Raw genomic sequence first — 15,170 nt, 5'->3', positions numbered from 1 at the left:
GAAGTAGTTTAGAGTGTTTAGAATTGATAGGGCTTGAAGGTACCCTTTTAAAGGACTCAGACGGGCAAAACGAAGGAGAAGGGGTGGGGGCAAGCGACCCTGGGGCACTGAGTGGCGCAGGGCGCTAGCCCTCTACCTACAGACACATGTTTTTGGCGCACTTCTAGGGTGGCGCGCCAGCCCAGCTCAGAAAACTCCGACGACTTTTTTTTACTCATTTTCGTACCCTAACTCACCTAGAATCTAATGGTTTCTTCCCCAATCAGTAAGATTCGAATACCCTACCTAAGTACACACTAATCTACTAAAAAAAATCCTCAAATCACTAACTTTCATCTCAAGAATTCATCAAAATCTCAACAAAACAAGATTTAGAAGGGAAACTTCAAAAACACTTATTAAGAACTCATCAAGAACTCAACATACTCAAACTTATGGATGAAATTCCTAAAAGAAACTCATGATTGGTGTGTGGGTGAACAAACCCAACACTATGAAAACTTACATACCTCTTAGGGATCAAACCCTTGGTGAAAATCCGCAACGAAACTCAAGAATCTCGACGAGCGCTTTGATTCTCTCTTCTTTTCTCCTCTTTTCTCTTCTTTTCTTTTCTTGAACTCTCAATTAAAACCCTAAGCGTAGATTACGATTATAGAACTTAACCAAATTAGTTTAGATCCCTAAAATCTTACTAAAAATGAATTAAATCTGATTGGGTAAGGAAAAGATCAAAAAAACCCTCATATTTTTTGGGTAACTTTCCTTAACTGAACAGTATGACCTCAAAAAGGCATATCTCACTCATTCGGACTCGAAACTTAGAAAACTTGGTGGTGTTGGAAAGATAATTCAAAGCCTTTTCATTTGATATCTTATGGGCCACCTAACTCATCAAATATGAACCTAAATTATTTATATAATAAATAGACAGAGACCAAACTTAATATATTTTTGAATATTTAAAGGACTAAAACCGGTAAGTGCATATATTGTTAAGAAACAAAAACTGGTAAGTGTATAGTTAAAGGACCAAACCTCATAAGATTTTGAATAGTTAAAGGACTAAATCAAATAAATGTATAGTTAAGAGACTATTTTAGACCTACTCCAATAGTTAAGAGACCATTTATGGAATTTTCTTTGTGAGATTCCCACTTCAGATTTTGTTTCACCCGGATGTGACAAAATTGTGAAACTCTGAGATTTGAAGATGAAACAATTTGGTAGGATCCTCACTAACTAAATCAAGCCCTCTATTTATGGCAAACAAAAGGTAGTATGAATAAGTATTTATTGTATCTTATCAGAAAAATCACAACTCATCTGAAAAGTGACAATCCTTTAGAAAAGTCATAATTCTTCTAAAAAGTCACAACCCTTCAATACAAAAAATATGTCTTTTTTAATATAATATTAATAATTAAATGTAGAAGATATATTAAATTTGAGTGTTTATGATGAGAGTATTATATTAATTTAACATTCATGTTAAGAGGTGTTTTTAGTTAGAGATATTATAATAATTTAATATTCAAGTTAGAGAATACATATTTTTAAAGTAATATACAATCATTCAGTAATGCTTCCGCTAGGCATATTATTGTCCATCAATTTTTTTGGCATAATTTGTGGCAAATCTTTTTAGAAAAACTACATAACTATACATACTTCACTACCATATATACTTACTTTACCTCTAATTTAAGACAATTACATATAATATCACTTTTAATATTTATACCATATGTTTTAAAAGATTTAATCAGATACACATGAAATCCATTAAATATGATATTGAATAATTGTCTTAAAATTTAAACTCATTAATTAATAGTCCATTAGCAATTCAAACTATTTCACACACATTAGTCGTTTCTCTTCCCTAATCCCATTACTTGTATGTATCTCTCACCCCCACCCTCACGTTCCTCACCCACATTCACCACCTCTCTCTCTTTTCCTTAATCCTCTCAATACATGTTTACATCTCCAAATTTTAAAACTAAATCTTGATAATCAGCATTATCAATGGAGGTTTGTTACTATTTTTTTTCATTATTCTTATGTATTTTGAAAGGTATTAGGTATTTGCTGAATAGGAGAGATACGAAAGGTATTAGATGTATATGTATCTAATTAAGCGTTTATATATCTGATTTATGATTATAAATATTTTATGAGAAAATCAATATTTGTTTTGTCGATAGGCGGTGGCAAAGGTTCGTAAGTTACTCGAAATTTCTTTCATCTGATTATTTATTGTTTCCCCTAATTTAGCCGATAACAATAGGCATATTATTGTGCCCTAGTTTATTTGTTGCTTTTAAGAATCTTAATATTACTATTGCTCTGAAACTCACTCATATTACATTTGAAACATTTATGAATATGAACAATTAAGTACTTTATTCCACTCTCATACAGATACTCTACCGTAATGATTTGTTGTTAAATTCATGTGTTTCAGTTATATTCTATATTTAGATACACATAATTAGATGTATATGCTTATTATGTATCTGAGATACATGTTTTTTAATATAACGTATGAAATTGATACTTGATACATCAAACTATATCTATAAAAGATACATGAAACAATATTAGATTATATAAATAAATACATGAAATTAATATCAGATCATATAAATAGATACATGAAATTAGTACTATATACATATAACAAATAGATGATAGTAATACTAGATAGTTCGTTGATACATATGAATGTACTTGTATGATGCTCATGTATCTAAGGGGTCGCTTGGTAGAGTGTATTAGGAAAAATAATGCATGCATTAGGGCTGGCAGGGGGACCGAGTCGGCCCGCCCCGGCTAGCGACCGGTTCGAGAACCGGCTCGCTGGACCCGGTCCCGTCACTTTTCGTGAGTTGGGAGGAATTCGGGATAGGGGACCGGTTAGGGGCCGATTCATCCTTTGGTCCCGGTCGACCTGGCTCGGCTGAACCGGCTGGTTTCGCGGGATCCCCTATTTTTATTTTTATTTATTTTATTTTATTGAATTATATCTGTTGGGGACCGTTGGGGCAACGACTAGTGAGCCCCCCCAACGGATTTATTCACCTTTTTAACTTCTCCAACACCCCCTGCTTTTAATACTTTAATTTAAACCCTCAACTTATCATAAATACACTTTAACTCATTTTTAATATTATAAATACCCCTCTATCCCTTATTATTTCTTACAAAATCATCTATTCTCTCATCTATTTTCTATATCCTCTCAATCTTAAGTCTCAATTTTTTATTCCATTTAAGTCTCATATTATATCATAATACATATATTTCAATTCTAAATTTTCATATTATATCATAATATATATAATTCTCATATTTGATATCAAGTATTGGAGTTCCAAATACAAGTTACAACAAACTACAAGCTTCAAGAATCGGTTATAACGTCTGCTATTAACGCAGACTTTGGTACATTCGTTTCATAATATTTATATTTTATTTTTCGTCATTAATTTTTGTGTTATTATTATTTTTATATTACACTTCACATATAATTAAATATGAGTTCTAGCAAAAAAAAAATACTGGTAAAGGAAAAGAGAAAGAACCAAGTGGCATTAGTAAATTATTTAATTTTAATAAAAAAAGTAGTAAGAAAAAAAATAAGAGTAAATGTGGTGGTACTTCTTCTAAATCAATGTCTAGAGTTAGATTTAATACAAATGATTATACTTATGTTGATGATACTTCTTATGATATTGATTCAAATGTTCAACTCGATCATGAAATTTTACAACAAATTTATGGTGATATTAATCCTTATCTTGATGAAAATTCAGGTGAAGAAGTAGATGTTGGTTCGGGAGAAGAGGAATTAGAAGATACATCTACTAGTCCAGTGACAGAAGTTCCAAATGAAATTACAAATTCAACGGAGCAAAATTGTGGACGCCCACCCCTTATACCTCCTACAAGGGAGAAGGTGAAGTACCAACGCCCTAAATCTTCTGTTGTGTGGCAATTTATGACTTTAGATAAGGAAAACTCTATTGTTATTTGTAATAAGTGTGAGCAACATTTTAAACATAAACAAGGTGGAGGTCAAGGTGGGACGGGGGGCTTAAATAGACATTTGTTATCTTCTGTGCCGATTCAATATAAAGAAGCTAAATTATTAGCCGATAGAAAAAAAGGAATCCCAGTTAATGATTTTGATATTAATGTTAATGAATCGGTAGGGGCTTCTAACATGGTTCAAGGAACATTAGATCCTTCTAACCCCAGTGGTCCACTAACACAACATAAATATAATAAGGAAAGAGATCGCGAAAATTTAGCTAAAATGGTTTATGTTTGTGGTTTGTCTTATAGTTTTCCTTCACATCCCGATTCTATTGAATATATTCAACAAACTTATAATCCTACTTATAGAGGTTTTTCAAGAAATACTGTTAAATCTGATGTTTTTGTATATCCAGGTAAACATTGTCAATATCTTCGTTGTATATGTAGCATATTAGATTGTAGAGTGTCTATAACTTCGGACATGGATCGTAGTGTTAATGAACGTGATTATTTAACTGTTACAGCACATTGGATCGATCATAACTAAAATTTGCAAAAAAGAATCTTGAGTTATAAAAAAATGTGTAGAGAAAAAACTGGTGCATATTTTGCTTCAAATATTTTGAGTGTTCTAGATTATTACATGCTTAGAGATAAAGTAATGTCTGTCGCATTAGATAATGCATCTAATATACAAACGCTGCTAGTATGTTAAAAACTAGATTATGTCCAATTGATGCTAATTCTTTTCATGTTAGATGTATTGCACATGTATTAAATTTAGTTGTACAAGATGGTATTTTATTATTTAAATGTGGTTGTATGAAAATTGAATATGATGTTGCCTGGATTTTTTATGCTCATAGAGCTGCTAGAATTAGGGAATCTAATGAGCGTTGTGTACTATGTGATTTGCCAGCAAGAAAAATTCCAAGACATATTAAAACAAGATGGAATACTTTTTACGAAATATTTTCAGTTGCTTACGAATATAAAGGACTCATACAAATGGTGTTTAATGCTCATAAGACCCATTAGAGAGAATTTGTGAAGAAGATTAGGAAGAAACTAATGAACTATTAAAATTTTTAAGACTTTTTTATGATGCTTCAATCATGTCCTCTGGAATTTATTATCCTACTATTTCATCAGTATTAATAAATATTTGTGCTATTTCAATTCAATTTTCTAAATACGAAAAAAATGAAAAATTTAGAGTTGCAATTGAAGGTATGATTGAAAAATTTTAAAAATATTTTTTTTCTATTCCTCAAATTTTTTTAACTGCTACTTTACTTCATCCTGACTATAAATTACGAGGTGTGCAGGGACTTGTTGATACTTTTTATGATACATTAGAAATTTTACCGGAAAAAAATCCAACTTGTGAAATGTGTAAGTATAGCATAAAAGTAGAAGCAAAGATTTTGTATGAAAAATATATAACTACAGGAAATACTCAAGGAGAAGTTGGTCAAACTTCTAATCCTCAGAGTAAAGCTCGAATTTCAAGTTATATGCGAGGTTTTCTTGGTCTTAATTCTACTAACCGTGATGATTTTGAAGTATATTTTAATCAATCTTTAGAAACAGTGGAAGACGGAGATGGCAATGAACAATTATTAGCATGGTGGAGGAGGCAGAGAGTTGCATTTCCAATTTTGAGCAAAATGGTTCGTGATGTTCTAGCTATTCAAGCTTCATCAGTTGCATCAGAGGCTACTTTTAGTGCGGCAAGGTTTTAACTTGGCGATCATAGACATTCATTGGCGGAAGAAAGTTTGGAAACATCAGGTTTATTTAGAGACTGGGTCAACGCCGAGAGGAGGAATTATAATTTGCCAAAGTTAAGTTCCAAACAAGAAGCTTGGATTAATGCGGTAATTGGATCTAGTGATGATGAATTAGAGTCACAAGAGTTTCTAGCAAGTTTGCCAACACTGGAGGATGTTACCATCAATATGATGCGACAATTAGAATTGAATTTTAAAGGAGAATACAAATATTAGATTACATCCGAGAACTAATTGAAACAGAACCCTTCCTAGAAGGTGGCTGCGTAAATTAGTTACTCATCTAATATTTGTAACAAATATTAGTTTTACATATGAGAACTTATTGAAACAGAACCCTTCCTAGAAGGTGGCTGCGTAGATTAGTTACTCCACTAATATTTGTAAATTGTAACTTCTAAGTTCTAAGTTGCAATTAGATTTTATTGAATAAATTTGAAGGCTTTATTCAAGTCTTTTTTAATATAACTATTGTCTTGCATTTTAATTTTTAATTTTAAAATACTAACTCCACTAATATTTGTAAATTGTAACTTTTAATATTTTATTGTTTTTTGTATTAAATCAAAACAAAAGACTACATCACTATTTCAAGTTAAATTCTTTTAAAATATTTAAAATACAAATTTGAACTTCTCAAATTTGAAATTTCAAACTTGAAACTTGAAATTTGAAATTTGAAAACTTAAGCATTTTTTATTAGCTAAAAATGTTATTGAAAACTAAATAAACTAAAAATGCTATTCAATACAAATAAATAAACATATAAAAAAATAAAAATCCCACGTCCCGTCCCGCCAAACCCCGTCCCATCCCATATATATAGTGGGATGGGATGGGATGAATTTTTATCCCCCCAATCCCGGTCCCCCCCGAATCCCGGTCAAGGCGTCCCCTGTCTCATCCCATCCCCCTTCGTACCGTCCCCGTCCCCATCCCCTTGCCAGCCCTAGCATGCATTAGCCTTGTGTATTACTTGTACCTTGTTTGGTACTCTTTTCTAACCTACGTATAACTAATGATCGCATTAGTTATACACTTTACTGTCTATTAAGGTGTATATTATCAATACCATGATTTCTAGGTATTAGCAATGCAATGATTTTAATGCATGCATTAGCTCAATTAAAGACTCAATTGCCCCTCAAATCACTTTTTACATCTTTTTCATCATAATAATGAAGGGTATCTTTGTAAAAAAAATTTATCTAATATATGTTATTTTTAATGCATCAAACCAAACAATGCATAGAAATAATATATGCATAATTAATGCAAGCATAACTAATACATGCATTGTTAATACAAGCATTACTAATACACTTTATTTAGCATTATTCTTATACACTCTACCTAAATGTTTAATTTGTTTGATACATCACATATTGACAACAGATCCACCAAATTAGTGAATTTATTAATTTTAAGAATAACAAAATGAAATTAATCAAATTACATGATCAAGATATACATATTTTTTACTTTTATTAATAATATTAATGAATTTATTATTTCAAAGTATAACAAAATGAAATTAATACACTCCTTAATTTCCGCCTTATATTAAGAAGTTTGATTAATTTAAATTTTCAAAATTAATTGTCCATTTTTCTGAAAATCCTCAATTACTCATCTAATTAAGGAACTTAATTATAACAAATTAATTTAAGCAAATAAAATATGCATCTCGATTTTAAAATTCGACGGGTACATGTATTTCGTGGATTCAATCTCATGTATCCTAAGCACGAAATATGTTAGAGGAAGTAATATTTGAACTATCGAGAATCTTAGTAATTAGGACCTAAACTAGTGAGATTTATGTAGTTTGCCCAAAAAAGAATTGACATAATACATAAATATGTCATTTAACATGACTTCACCTAACATTTATGTTCTCCAACTTTGAGTATGCACAAATAAACACTTAAACTTATATAAAACTGAATAAATAGACACATTTGTCCTACGTAGCATCCTACATGACAATTTTGTGTCCTATGTGGCATCCTACATATATTATGTCATGTAAGATGTATGTCTTTACTTGTTCAATTTTATACAAGTTAAAAGTTTCCACTTGTAGACATCCAAAGTTGGAGGCATAAATGCCCACTAAAGCCAAGTTAAATGGCGTATTTATGTATTGACAGCATTTTGGAAAGACTCAAAAGTGGAACGTCCAACTCAAAGAGATAAAATAATTCTCTCCCCTACAATACTTATTGCCTTGTAGAGACAACTGGTAAAAGGTAGCAAACCAATTTCCCAAAATTAGTGCGCAAAATGCATGCCTATGATTCAACATTCCAGCTATAAAAATTGCAAACATCAACCACTGTACAAGTGCAGTAAGTTCAACATGCACAAACCAATGCAGGGAGTCCCTCGCGACTAATTTACCTACAGTGGCACATAAGGGGAAAAACAGAATGGCCCTCCTAATCTGCAACAATCCTACTAAACTATCATACAATCACAACTCACTCTTAGTTCTAAGTACAAACATCCCTCACTGACGCCGACTAGACTGCACAACACTATCCCAAACCTCAAAACCATCAATTCTTTGGCTTTCTGATATGGTTGATTCAGAAGGATCAGATTCAACTCCCTGAGACTTCTTTAATTTTGCAATTTGAACCCACATATTTGCCAGTTCGTTTTCAAGATAGGCTTCTCTTTGTTTGGATTCTTCAACCTTACTCTGTAATTCAGCTTCTTTATGATCCCTTTCCACAAGAGCAGCTTCATATGAAAGCTCCCTTTCCCGGCTCAAAGCCAGTTCTCTTTTCATTTCTACACTCAATACATTTTGCTCATTTCGTCTCGGATGAGGATCTCTTCTTCCATTTCGCATGGCAACACTTGGCTTACGCTGGGTAGAGGAACTCTTCTGGGCAGCAAGCTCAGCAGCTAATTTCTCATTATGATTCATTAGCTTCGCAACTTCTTCAGAAAGTGCCTTTAATTCAACCGCTGCTGCAGACGCTAGCCCTTTGGCATATGTACTTTCTTCTGCCAATTTCCGGTTCCGGAGCTCCAGTTGCTCCTTCGCCTCAACCAGTTCCGTCACTCTCTTGTGAAGTTCTTCAATCTCTCTTGCCTGACAGGAGCAGAAGCAACAATTCAGTTGACATATTGTTGTGGATGAGGATGGTGGATAAATAACACAAGAATGTTAACTACAACTTAATATGTATGGGGTACTCCTTAAGTATTTTGAACATTCTGTGTGTAATACAAACATGTATGCATAGATATAAATCTGTAATCTCTCCAAGTGCCATAATGGGACAATGCCCCCGCCAGTGAAGTGTTCATATCTTTTGCCTTTTTCTTTTACAAAAAACAATAAATTGTGTTATTTTGTACCATACAATTCTTTTTTTTTGGAATCTTTTTTCCCCAAAAGGTAATGAGAAGAATTCTAAAATGGATGCTACCTATGCCAGGACCATGGATAAATGGGAACTTTTTTTATAAGACCTTCTCAATTGTAGACAATATCTAATTATGAGTAATTCCAACAACTTCATACAATTCTTTTCTTTGTGGAATCTTTTTCATTCCTAGGAATATTTGTAATAAATGGTCCTTCATATTCATTGATGAAGCTATCAATCTAAAATGCTATTTTTCCCCACCCTGCATTGAATGTAATTTCTGGAATAATAATGACAGATCTATTCCCTCCTTGCACTGTAACAATGCTTATAAATCTTCCGAACTTGTGTTTTCTCAAACAAAAGAAGTTTGCCTGTTGCTTGCGTAATTACCACCTTATCATATGAGATGATTTATAAGCAAATTGTAGAAGGACGCCGGAAATAAATCAGAGGTCACCGGAGAAAAAAGATTCACCCCTCGAAAACTATGCCTGAGAGCTTTTCTACTTTTAAAATATAACTTATTTTGAATATGCACAGAGATCATGTCACTCTCTTTGGGATTACACTTATTAAAAGAGTAGGTTATTGAAAGAAACATTTTCTGAAGACAACTTGAGGGCTCTAAAACTGATCCTAACACAATCCATCCCTCTAATTTCAGAACTCTCTATTTCATATCTTGCCCAAAAATGAAATGTTCTAAACCAACCAGAGAATCTCTCCTTCTGTTCTTGTCTGAAAAAATGTTCTAAACAAAATATTGGAGTACTTGTTCAAAACATCGAAAAAATTACTTTAACCTACACAGTAATGGAGCTCCATCTTAAGTAGAGAATGACACAACACAATCATTAACTACAGCACTTAGTTCGCATTACAATTTTTTTTATGTCCGTGGTGTCCGTGCCAGCTTTTGTGCACCTCAACTAATTCCACATGATACCTGCCACCTCCCACCAGCCACAGGTACCACCTAACTTTGTCCACCAAGGATAGGACAGATGGAAGAATCACCTAGTGCTTTTTGTCTCCACTAAACCTGAGACCTCAGCGTTCTCAACCACTTCATTGACCACTAGGCCACACCCTTGGGTGCAGTTCGCAATTTCGCATTACTATTAAAGATGAAAGACTTATTGAATATGAATATACCGCAAGAACAAGCCATTCCATAGGGTATATACTTGTGGCAGAAGCTGGAAACTGAGTACAGGCAGCCTCTTCCAGTCGGAAAATTAAAATAGCTTAGCCTCAGAGATTAGGCATTGCAAAGATTAGGTATTGCAAGGAGAAAAAGATAACAAGCCAAAAGTTGCATACACATACACTTATATTTAAACATTAATAATGTGATTATCATGGAATGTTGCATCAAAAAGAAATATGATTGTCAGCGTATTTAACAGTAGGTGGCAAACTCAATAAGAAATCCTAAAGACATTTGCAGAAGGTTTTCTAGATGTGGAGAAACACTTTGCAAATAAAAAAGGGAACAAAATGTAAAATGCTGAGAGAATATGACCTTAAGCTTGAGGCTGATTTTATCCCTCTAGTAAGATTCTTTTTGTTTCATCTTTCTCATTCTAGCAAATCATTTTCTTTTGTGTTGCAACAAATATATATATCCCAAGGTATACGAGTTGAGTGGCCAACAAGACAGTAGATGATATGCAAGAGTTTCTACTCAACAGATAAAAACATATAAGAACCTGGGCCTGAAGAAATAATGCTTCTTTTGCATCCTTTAAGGCAACACTCTCCTTTTCAGCTCTTAGTTCCACAAGTAAACTTTTGGTCTCAGATAGACGTTGTGAATGGGCAACTGATGGAGTGCGGTTTCTCTGGTCTAGGGCATCAGAAAGCTGTTGTTTTAAGGACACAATTGCTTCTTGTAGATTCTCACATTCATGGGTCTATCAAAATAAGAAATCTCATTAGACCGGATTACATGGATCAATCAAAATTCCATGAGGAAACAGCTGAAAGAGGCAGTCCACCTTTTGATTTAGCTGGTCCTGAATTATTCTATTATCGGCAGCTCTAACCTGGCAAGAGCAATATAAATGAATTATGATGTTTCCTACAATTGAAAGGATATGTATAAAATCGAACTACAAGGAGAAATGGAATAAATAATATTCTTAGTGAAGGCATGCAAGTCATACTACCTCAAGTTCAAAAGACTTATCATGCAACTGTGCCAAGAGCTCAGCAACAGACTGCAGAATACAGACAAAAGAAAAAACAGTGTAAATAGAGAAATATACTTTCACATATCTGCTGCCATTCAACAGTAGAAGAAACAAGACTGTTTTATTTTTTGATGAAGGAAACCAGACTCTTTTATTTGATAAGGCAATAATTTTATTGTTGTAGAAGAAGCCAAACTTACAACAGTTTCTTCCTGGTTCTCCATCTTTTCACAAGGGCTAACAATGGACTCAGCAATTTGCATCTCCAATGAAGCTATTTGTTCATTCTTCATTCTTATTTCATCCTTCAATGTCCTAATCTCCATCTTAGGCACTCAAAGAGTTAATAGTCGGTAAGTATAACAGTTGCATTTAAAAAGAAAACAATAAGATGCACAAGATATTGTTTCATGACTTATACTTGCACTTGTTCTTTCTTTGGACTCTGTGTAGCTTCCTCAGACAACCGTTTTAAAACACTTGTATGCAGTGCCACTTCACCGGACAAAATCTTTTGCTGCTCTCTCAGAAGGTCAATTTGATCCATTGTCTTCATGCTAGTCTATTACACAAGAAGTAAAACTATGAGTAACAAGACCATGAAAAAGCACTGTAAACATGAAATTGTCTATATATGCTTAAGCACAAAGCTGACAGTGATTCCATGTGGGAGCTTTCTAGTATTTATTTCATGAGGTAAAACTTTGGATTCAATCACTAGTTTCCTCATCTGGGACTTCTCAGAGAAACTTCACACACCCTAGAAATGGAAGAATTTAAGAGCAGCTTTTCCAGATCAACACTATATTTAACTTAATCTGCTAATCCAATATTGGAGTTTGCTACATGGCATTCAATAGATATACTAATGTTCACTTCTTTATCAAACATTGCAAAAAATATTAACTTCCGTACCAGAGGAGTCTCCTGGTCCATAAGGTTGTCTTCTGGAACTTCGTTATCCAATCTAACATCAGATAAATGTTCTGCTGATGGCGTGCTTTCTGTGGGTATAGAGTGTGAGTTTCTCAATTCCATGTGATTTTCAGCTTGAGGAGTGGATGGTGTACTAGTTGACTTAAGTCCACTGGATCTATCACTAGTGCTAGCCAAGGTACCTGACCCACTGTCTCGTCTCTGCAAATAAAAGAAGAAGAATTTGAAGCAGCACAAGTAATAAGGTAAGGAAGTCCCGTTGAAAGCAGTAACTCAGATCATGGCGACTATTTTCACTAGTTTCAAAGGCTTGATTGGCCCTTGGGATTGAAAGCATACAACACTAGAAACTGTTGCAATATAAACTGCAGTAAAAATGCAATCAAGGTACGCATAGAATTAAACCAACCATGCTATCCTTGATCAACACAAACTTCTTCTTGTTTTTTCTGAAACTGGTAACTTCATATAAATCTCATTCTGAGCAAAACAGTACATAGGTTGTACTGAAACAATATTTACAACATTTACTTCAAAATCCTATTATCTTTATCCTGAATTGAATCTAGAACATCAATTACAGAGACAAAATCATTAGAGTATGACTGATTACACCAAAATGATAGCATCAAAAGACAATTTAGCTCTAATCATTGATCAACACAAACTTCTTTTTTGAAACTGGCAACTTTGTATGTGTCCCATTGTGAGCAAAACAGTACATAGGTTGTACTGAAACCATATTTACAACATTTACTTCAAAATCCTACTATCTTTATCCTAAAACAAATCTAGAACATCAATTATAGAGATAATATCATTTGAGTATAATTGATTACACCAAAAACATAGTATCAAAAGACGGTTTAGCTTGATCTTTTGCTTACTATCTCTATACTACAAAACATCTAGAGTTCCTCTCCTCCCAGATTGTCCACCAAATGCCAAATGCTAGCAGGGACAATTATCCATTTATTTCTGCTTTTCGCTGCACACCAGCTTCCTCCCAACCTCCCAACTCTGGATTGTTCGTAATCTTTCCGGGCATAGTCCAAAGTATTCCCTCGAGATTTAAGAATATCCTCCACAGTTGCCCAGTGACTTTGCAGTGAAGAAATAGATAGTTGACTGTCTCAGCAGTCTCACCACAGAAGAAACACCTAGGGCATAATGATATCCCTGTCCTCATCAACTTATCTTCAGTCAGTACTGCTTCCTTGGCTAACAACTATACAAAGCAGGCCACTTTGTGTGGTCTTTTGACTTTCCAGATACCTTTCCATGGCCAATTGATTGGACTCTGGGTGGAGTGGTTCATCCAATTGTAAGCATTACTCACTTTGAAAAGGCCCTTTTTGCTTCCTTTCCACCATAAGGTATCTGGTTTTTCTTCCCGAACATTAAACTAGTCTATGTTGCTGAAAAGGTCTGCCACCCTTTGAATCTCCCGGACATTTAACTGACTTCTAAAATGAAGCTCCATCCTTGAGGTGACCAGTGCTCTGCGCACTAGTCTTCTGTTGGTGAGACACTAATGAATGTATGTATGGAAAAAGGGTTCCTAGCTTGCCTGCCTCATGCCATTCATTCCTCCAGAAATAATTTTTTCTCCATTACCCACTTTGATCGTAGTGTTGGCCTTGAATTCACTCCACAAAGATCTGATAGACCTCCATAAGCTAACTCAATAGGGTGTGGTTGTCTCCATGGTCATCCAATTGTCTTCCTATCATACTTTGCACTGATGACATCCTTCCAAAGAGACTGATTCTCATTGCTATATTTTCATAACCGTTTCATTCTCAGAGACTTACTCGGAATTTTCAGATTCTTGATTCCGAATCCCCCTTGTCTCTTTCCAGCTATCACTAAAGTTGTATCCCTTCATTTCACTGTTTCCTTGCCAGAGAAATTTCCTCCTGATTTTATTCAGCCTGTTGATAATCCCAATTGGGATTGGAAATACAAACATCATTTAGGTTGGAAGGGAATCAATGACTGAGTTGATGAGAGTCAATCAGCCACCCCCTAGATAAATACTGAGTCTTCCATCTTGCCAATTTCTTTCCACACTTCTTAATTACACTATTCCAAAGTTCTGAAGGCAGAAATTTGGCTCCCAGTGGCATCCCCAAGTAGATGGATGGAAGATCCCCTATTTCACCACCTAAGATTGCATTCAGTGTTCTCCATATTTTGCACAGCATTAATAGGGTATAAGAAGCTTTTCCTCTGGTTAATGTGTAAACCAGAAATCCCTTCAAATAGGACCAAAAAATCACCCTCAAAGGTTTGAATTTATCTTCATCAGAATCATTGAGTATAAGTGTATCATTTGCATATTGTAGATGAGTGATCTCTATTCTGCCTCCTCCAGTTCTGGCAACATCAAAACCTCTGGGCCATCTATTCAATTTTGTTGTCATGATCATATTGTTAAGCCCCTCCATGGCTATTATTAAAAATAGGAAAGCTGACAAAGGGTCTCCCTGTCTGAGGCCCATTTGTGCACTGAAAAAGCATGTTGGTGAGCCATCGATGAGCACAGAAAATCTCACAATTTAGATGCAGTATTTAATCCATTGGATCCATTTCTTCCCAAAACCCATTCTCTCCATCGCATCCAAAAGATATTCCCAGTTGACATGGTCTAGCTTTCACAAAATTTCAGGCTTCTATTGCCTCATTCTGTAATCTACTGCTTCATTGGCTATTGTGACTACATCCATAATTTGTCTACTTTTAATGAAGGTCATTTGTTGTGAATCAACAAGTTTGGCCATCACACCTTTTAGCCTTTCGGTCAACAC

General features: G+C 34.3%; 1 protein-coding gene across 1 annotated transcript in view; it reads right to left on the bottom strand.

The window, feature by feature from the left end:
- Positions 1–8,021: 8,021 nt before the first annotated feature.
- Positions 8,022–15,170, bottom strand: part of LOC125859498 (kinesin-like protein KIN-7K, chloroplastic) — a 44,585-nt gene continuing 37,436 nt past the window's right edge. Inside the window, exons 18-24 of the mRNA XM_049539267.1 lie at positions 12,340–12,561; positions 11,846–11,986; positions 11,625–11,750; positions 11,401–11,451; positions 11,230–11,277; positions 10,942–11,145; positions 8,022–8,946 (exon numbers count right to left, since the gene is read on the bottom strand). Of these exons, the coding sequence (XP_049395224.1) occupies positions 8,353–8,946; positions 10,942–11,145; positions 11,230–11,277; positions 11,401–11,451; positions 11,625–11,750; positions 11,846–11,986; positions 12,340–12,561 (1,386 nt within the window). The 3' untranslated portion in view covers positions 8,022–8,352. The remainder of the gene's footprint in view (positions 8,947–10,941; positions 11,146–11,229; positions 11,278–11,400; positions 11,452–11,624; positions 11,751–11,845; positions 11,987–12,339; positions 12,562–15,170) is intronic.

The sequence above is a fragment of the Solanum stenotomum genome, chromosome 3, assembly GCF_019186545.1.
Source record: "Solanum stenotomum isolate F172 chromosome 3, ASM1918654v1, whole genome shotgun sequence".
In the NCBI taxonomy this organism is placed as follows: Eukaryota; Viridiplantae; Streptophyta; class Magnoliopsida; order Solanales; family Solanaceae; genus Solanum; species Solanum stenotomum.
The sequence above is the reverse complement of the archived record's forward strand: the minus strand, read 5'-3'. Positions and strand labels throughout refer to the sequence as shown.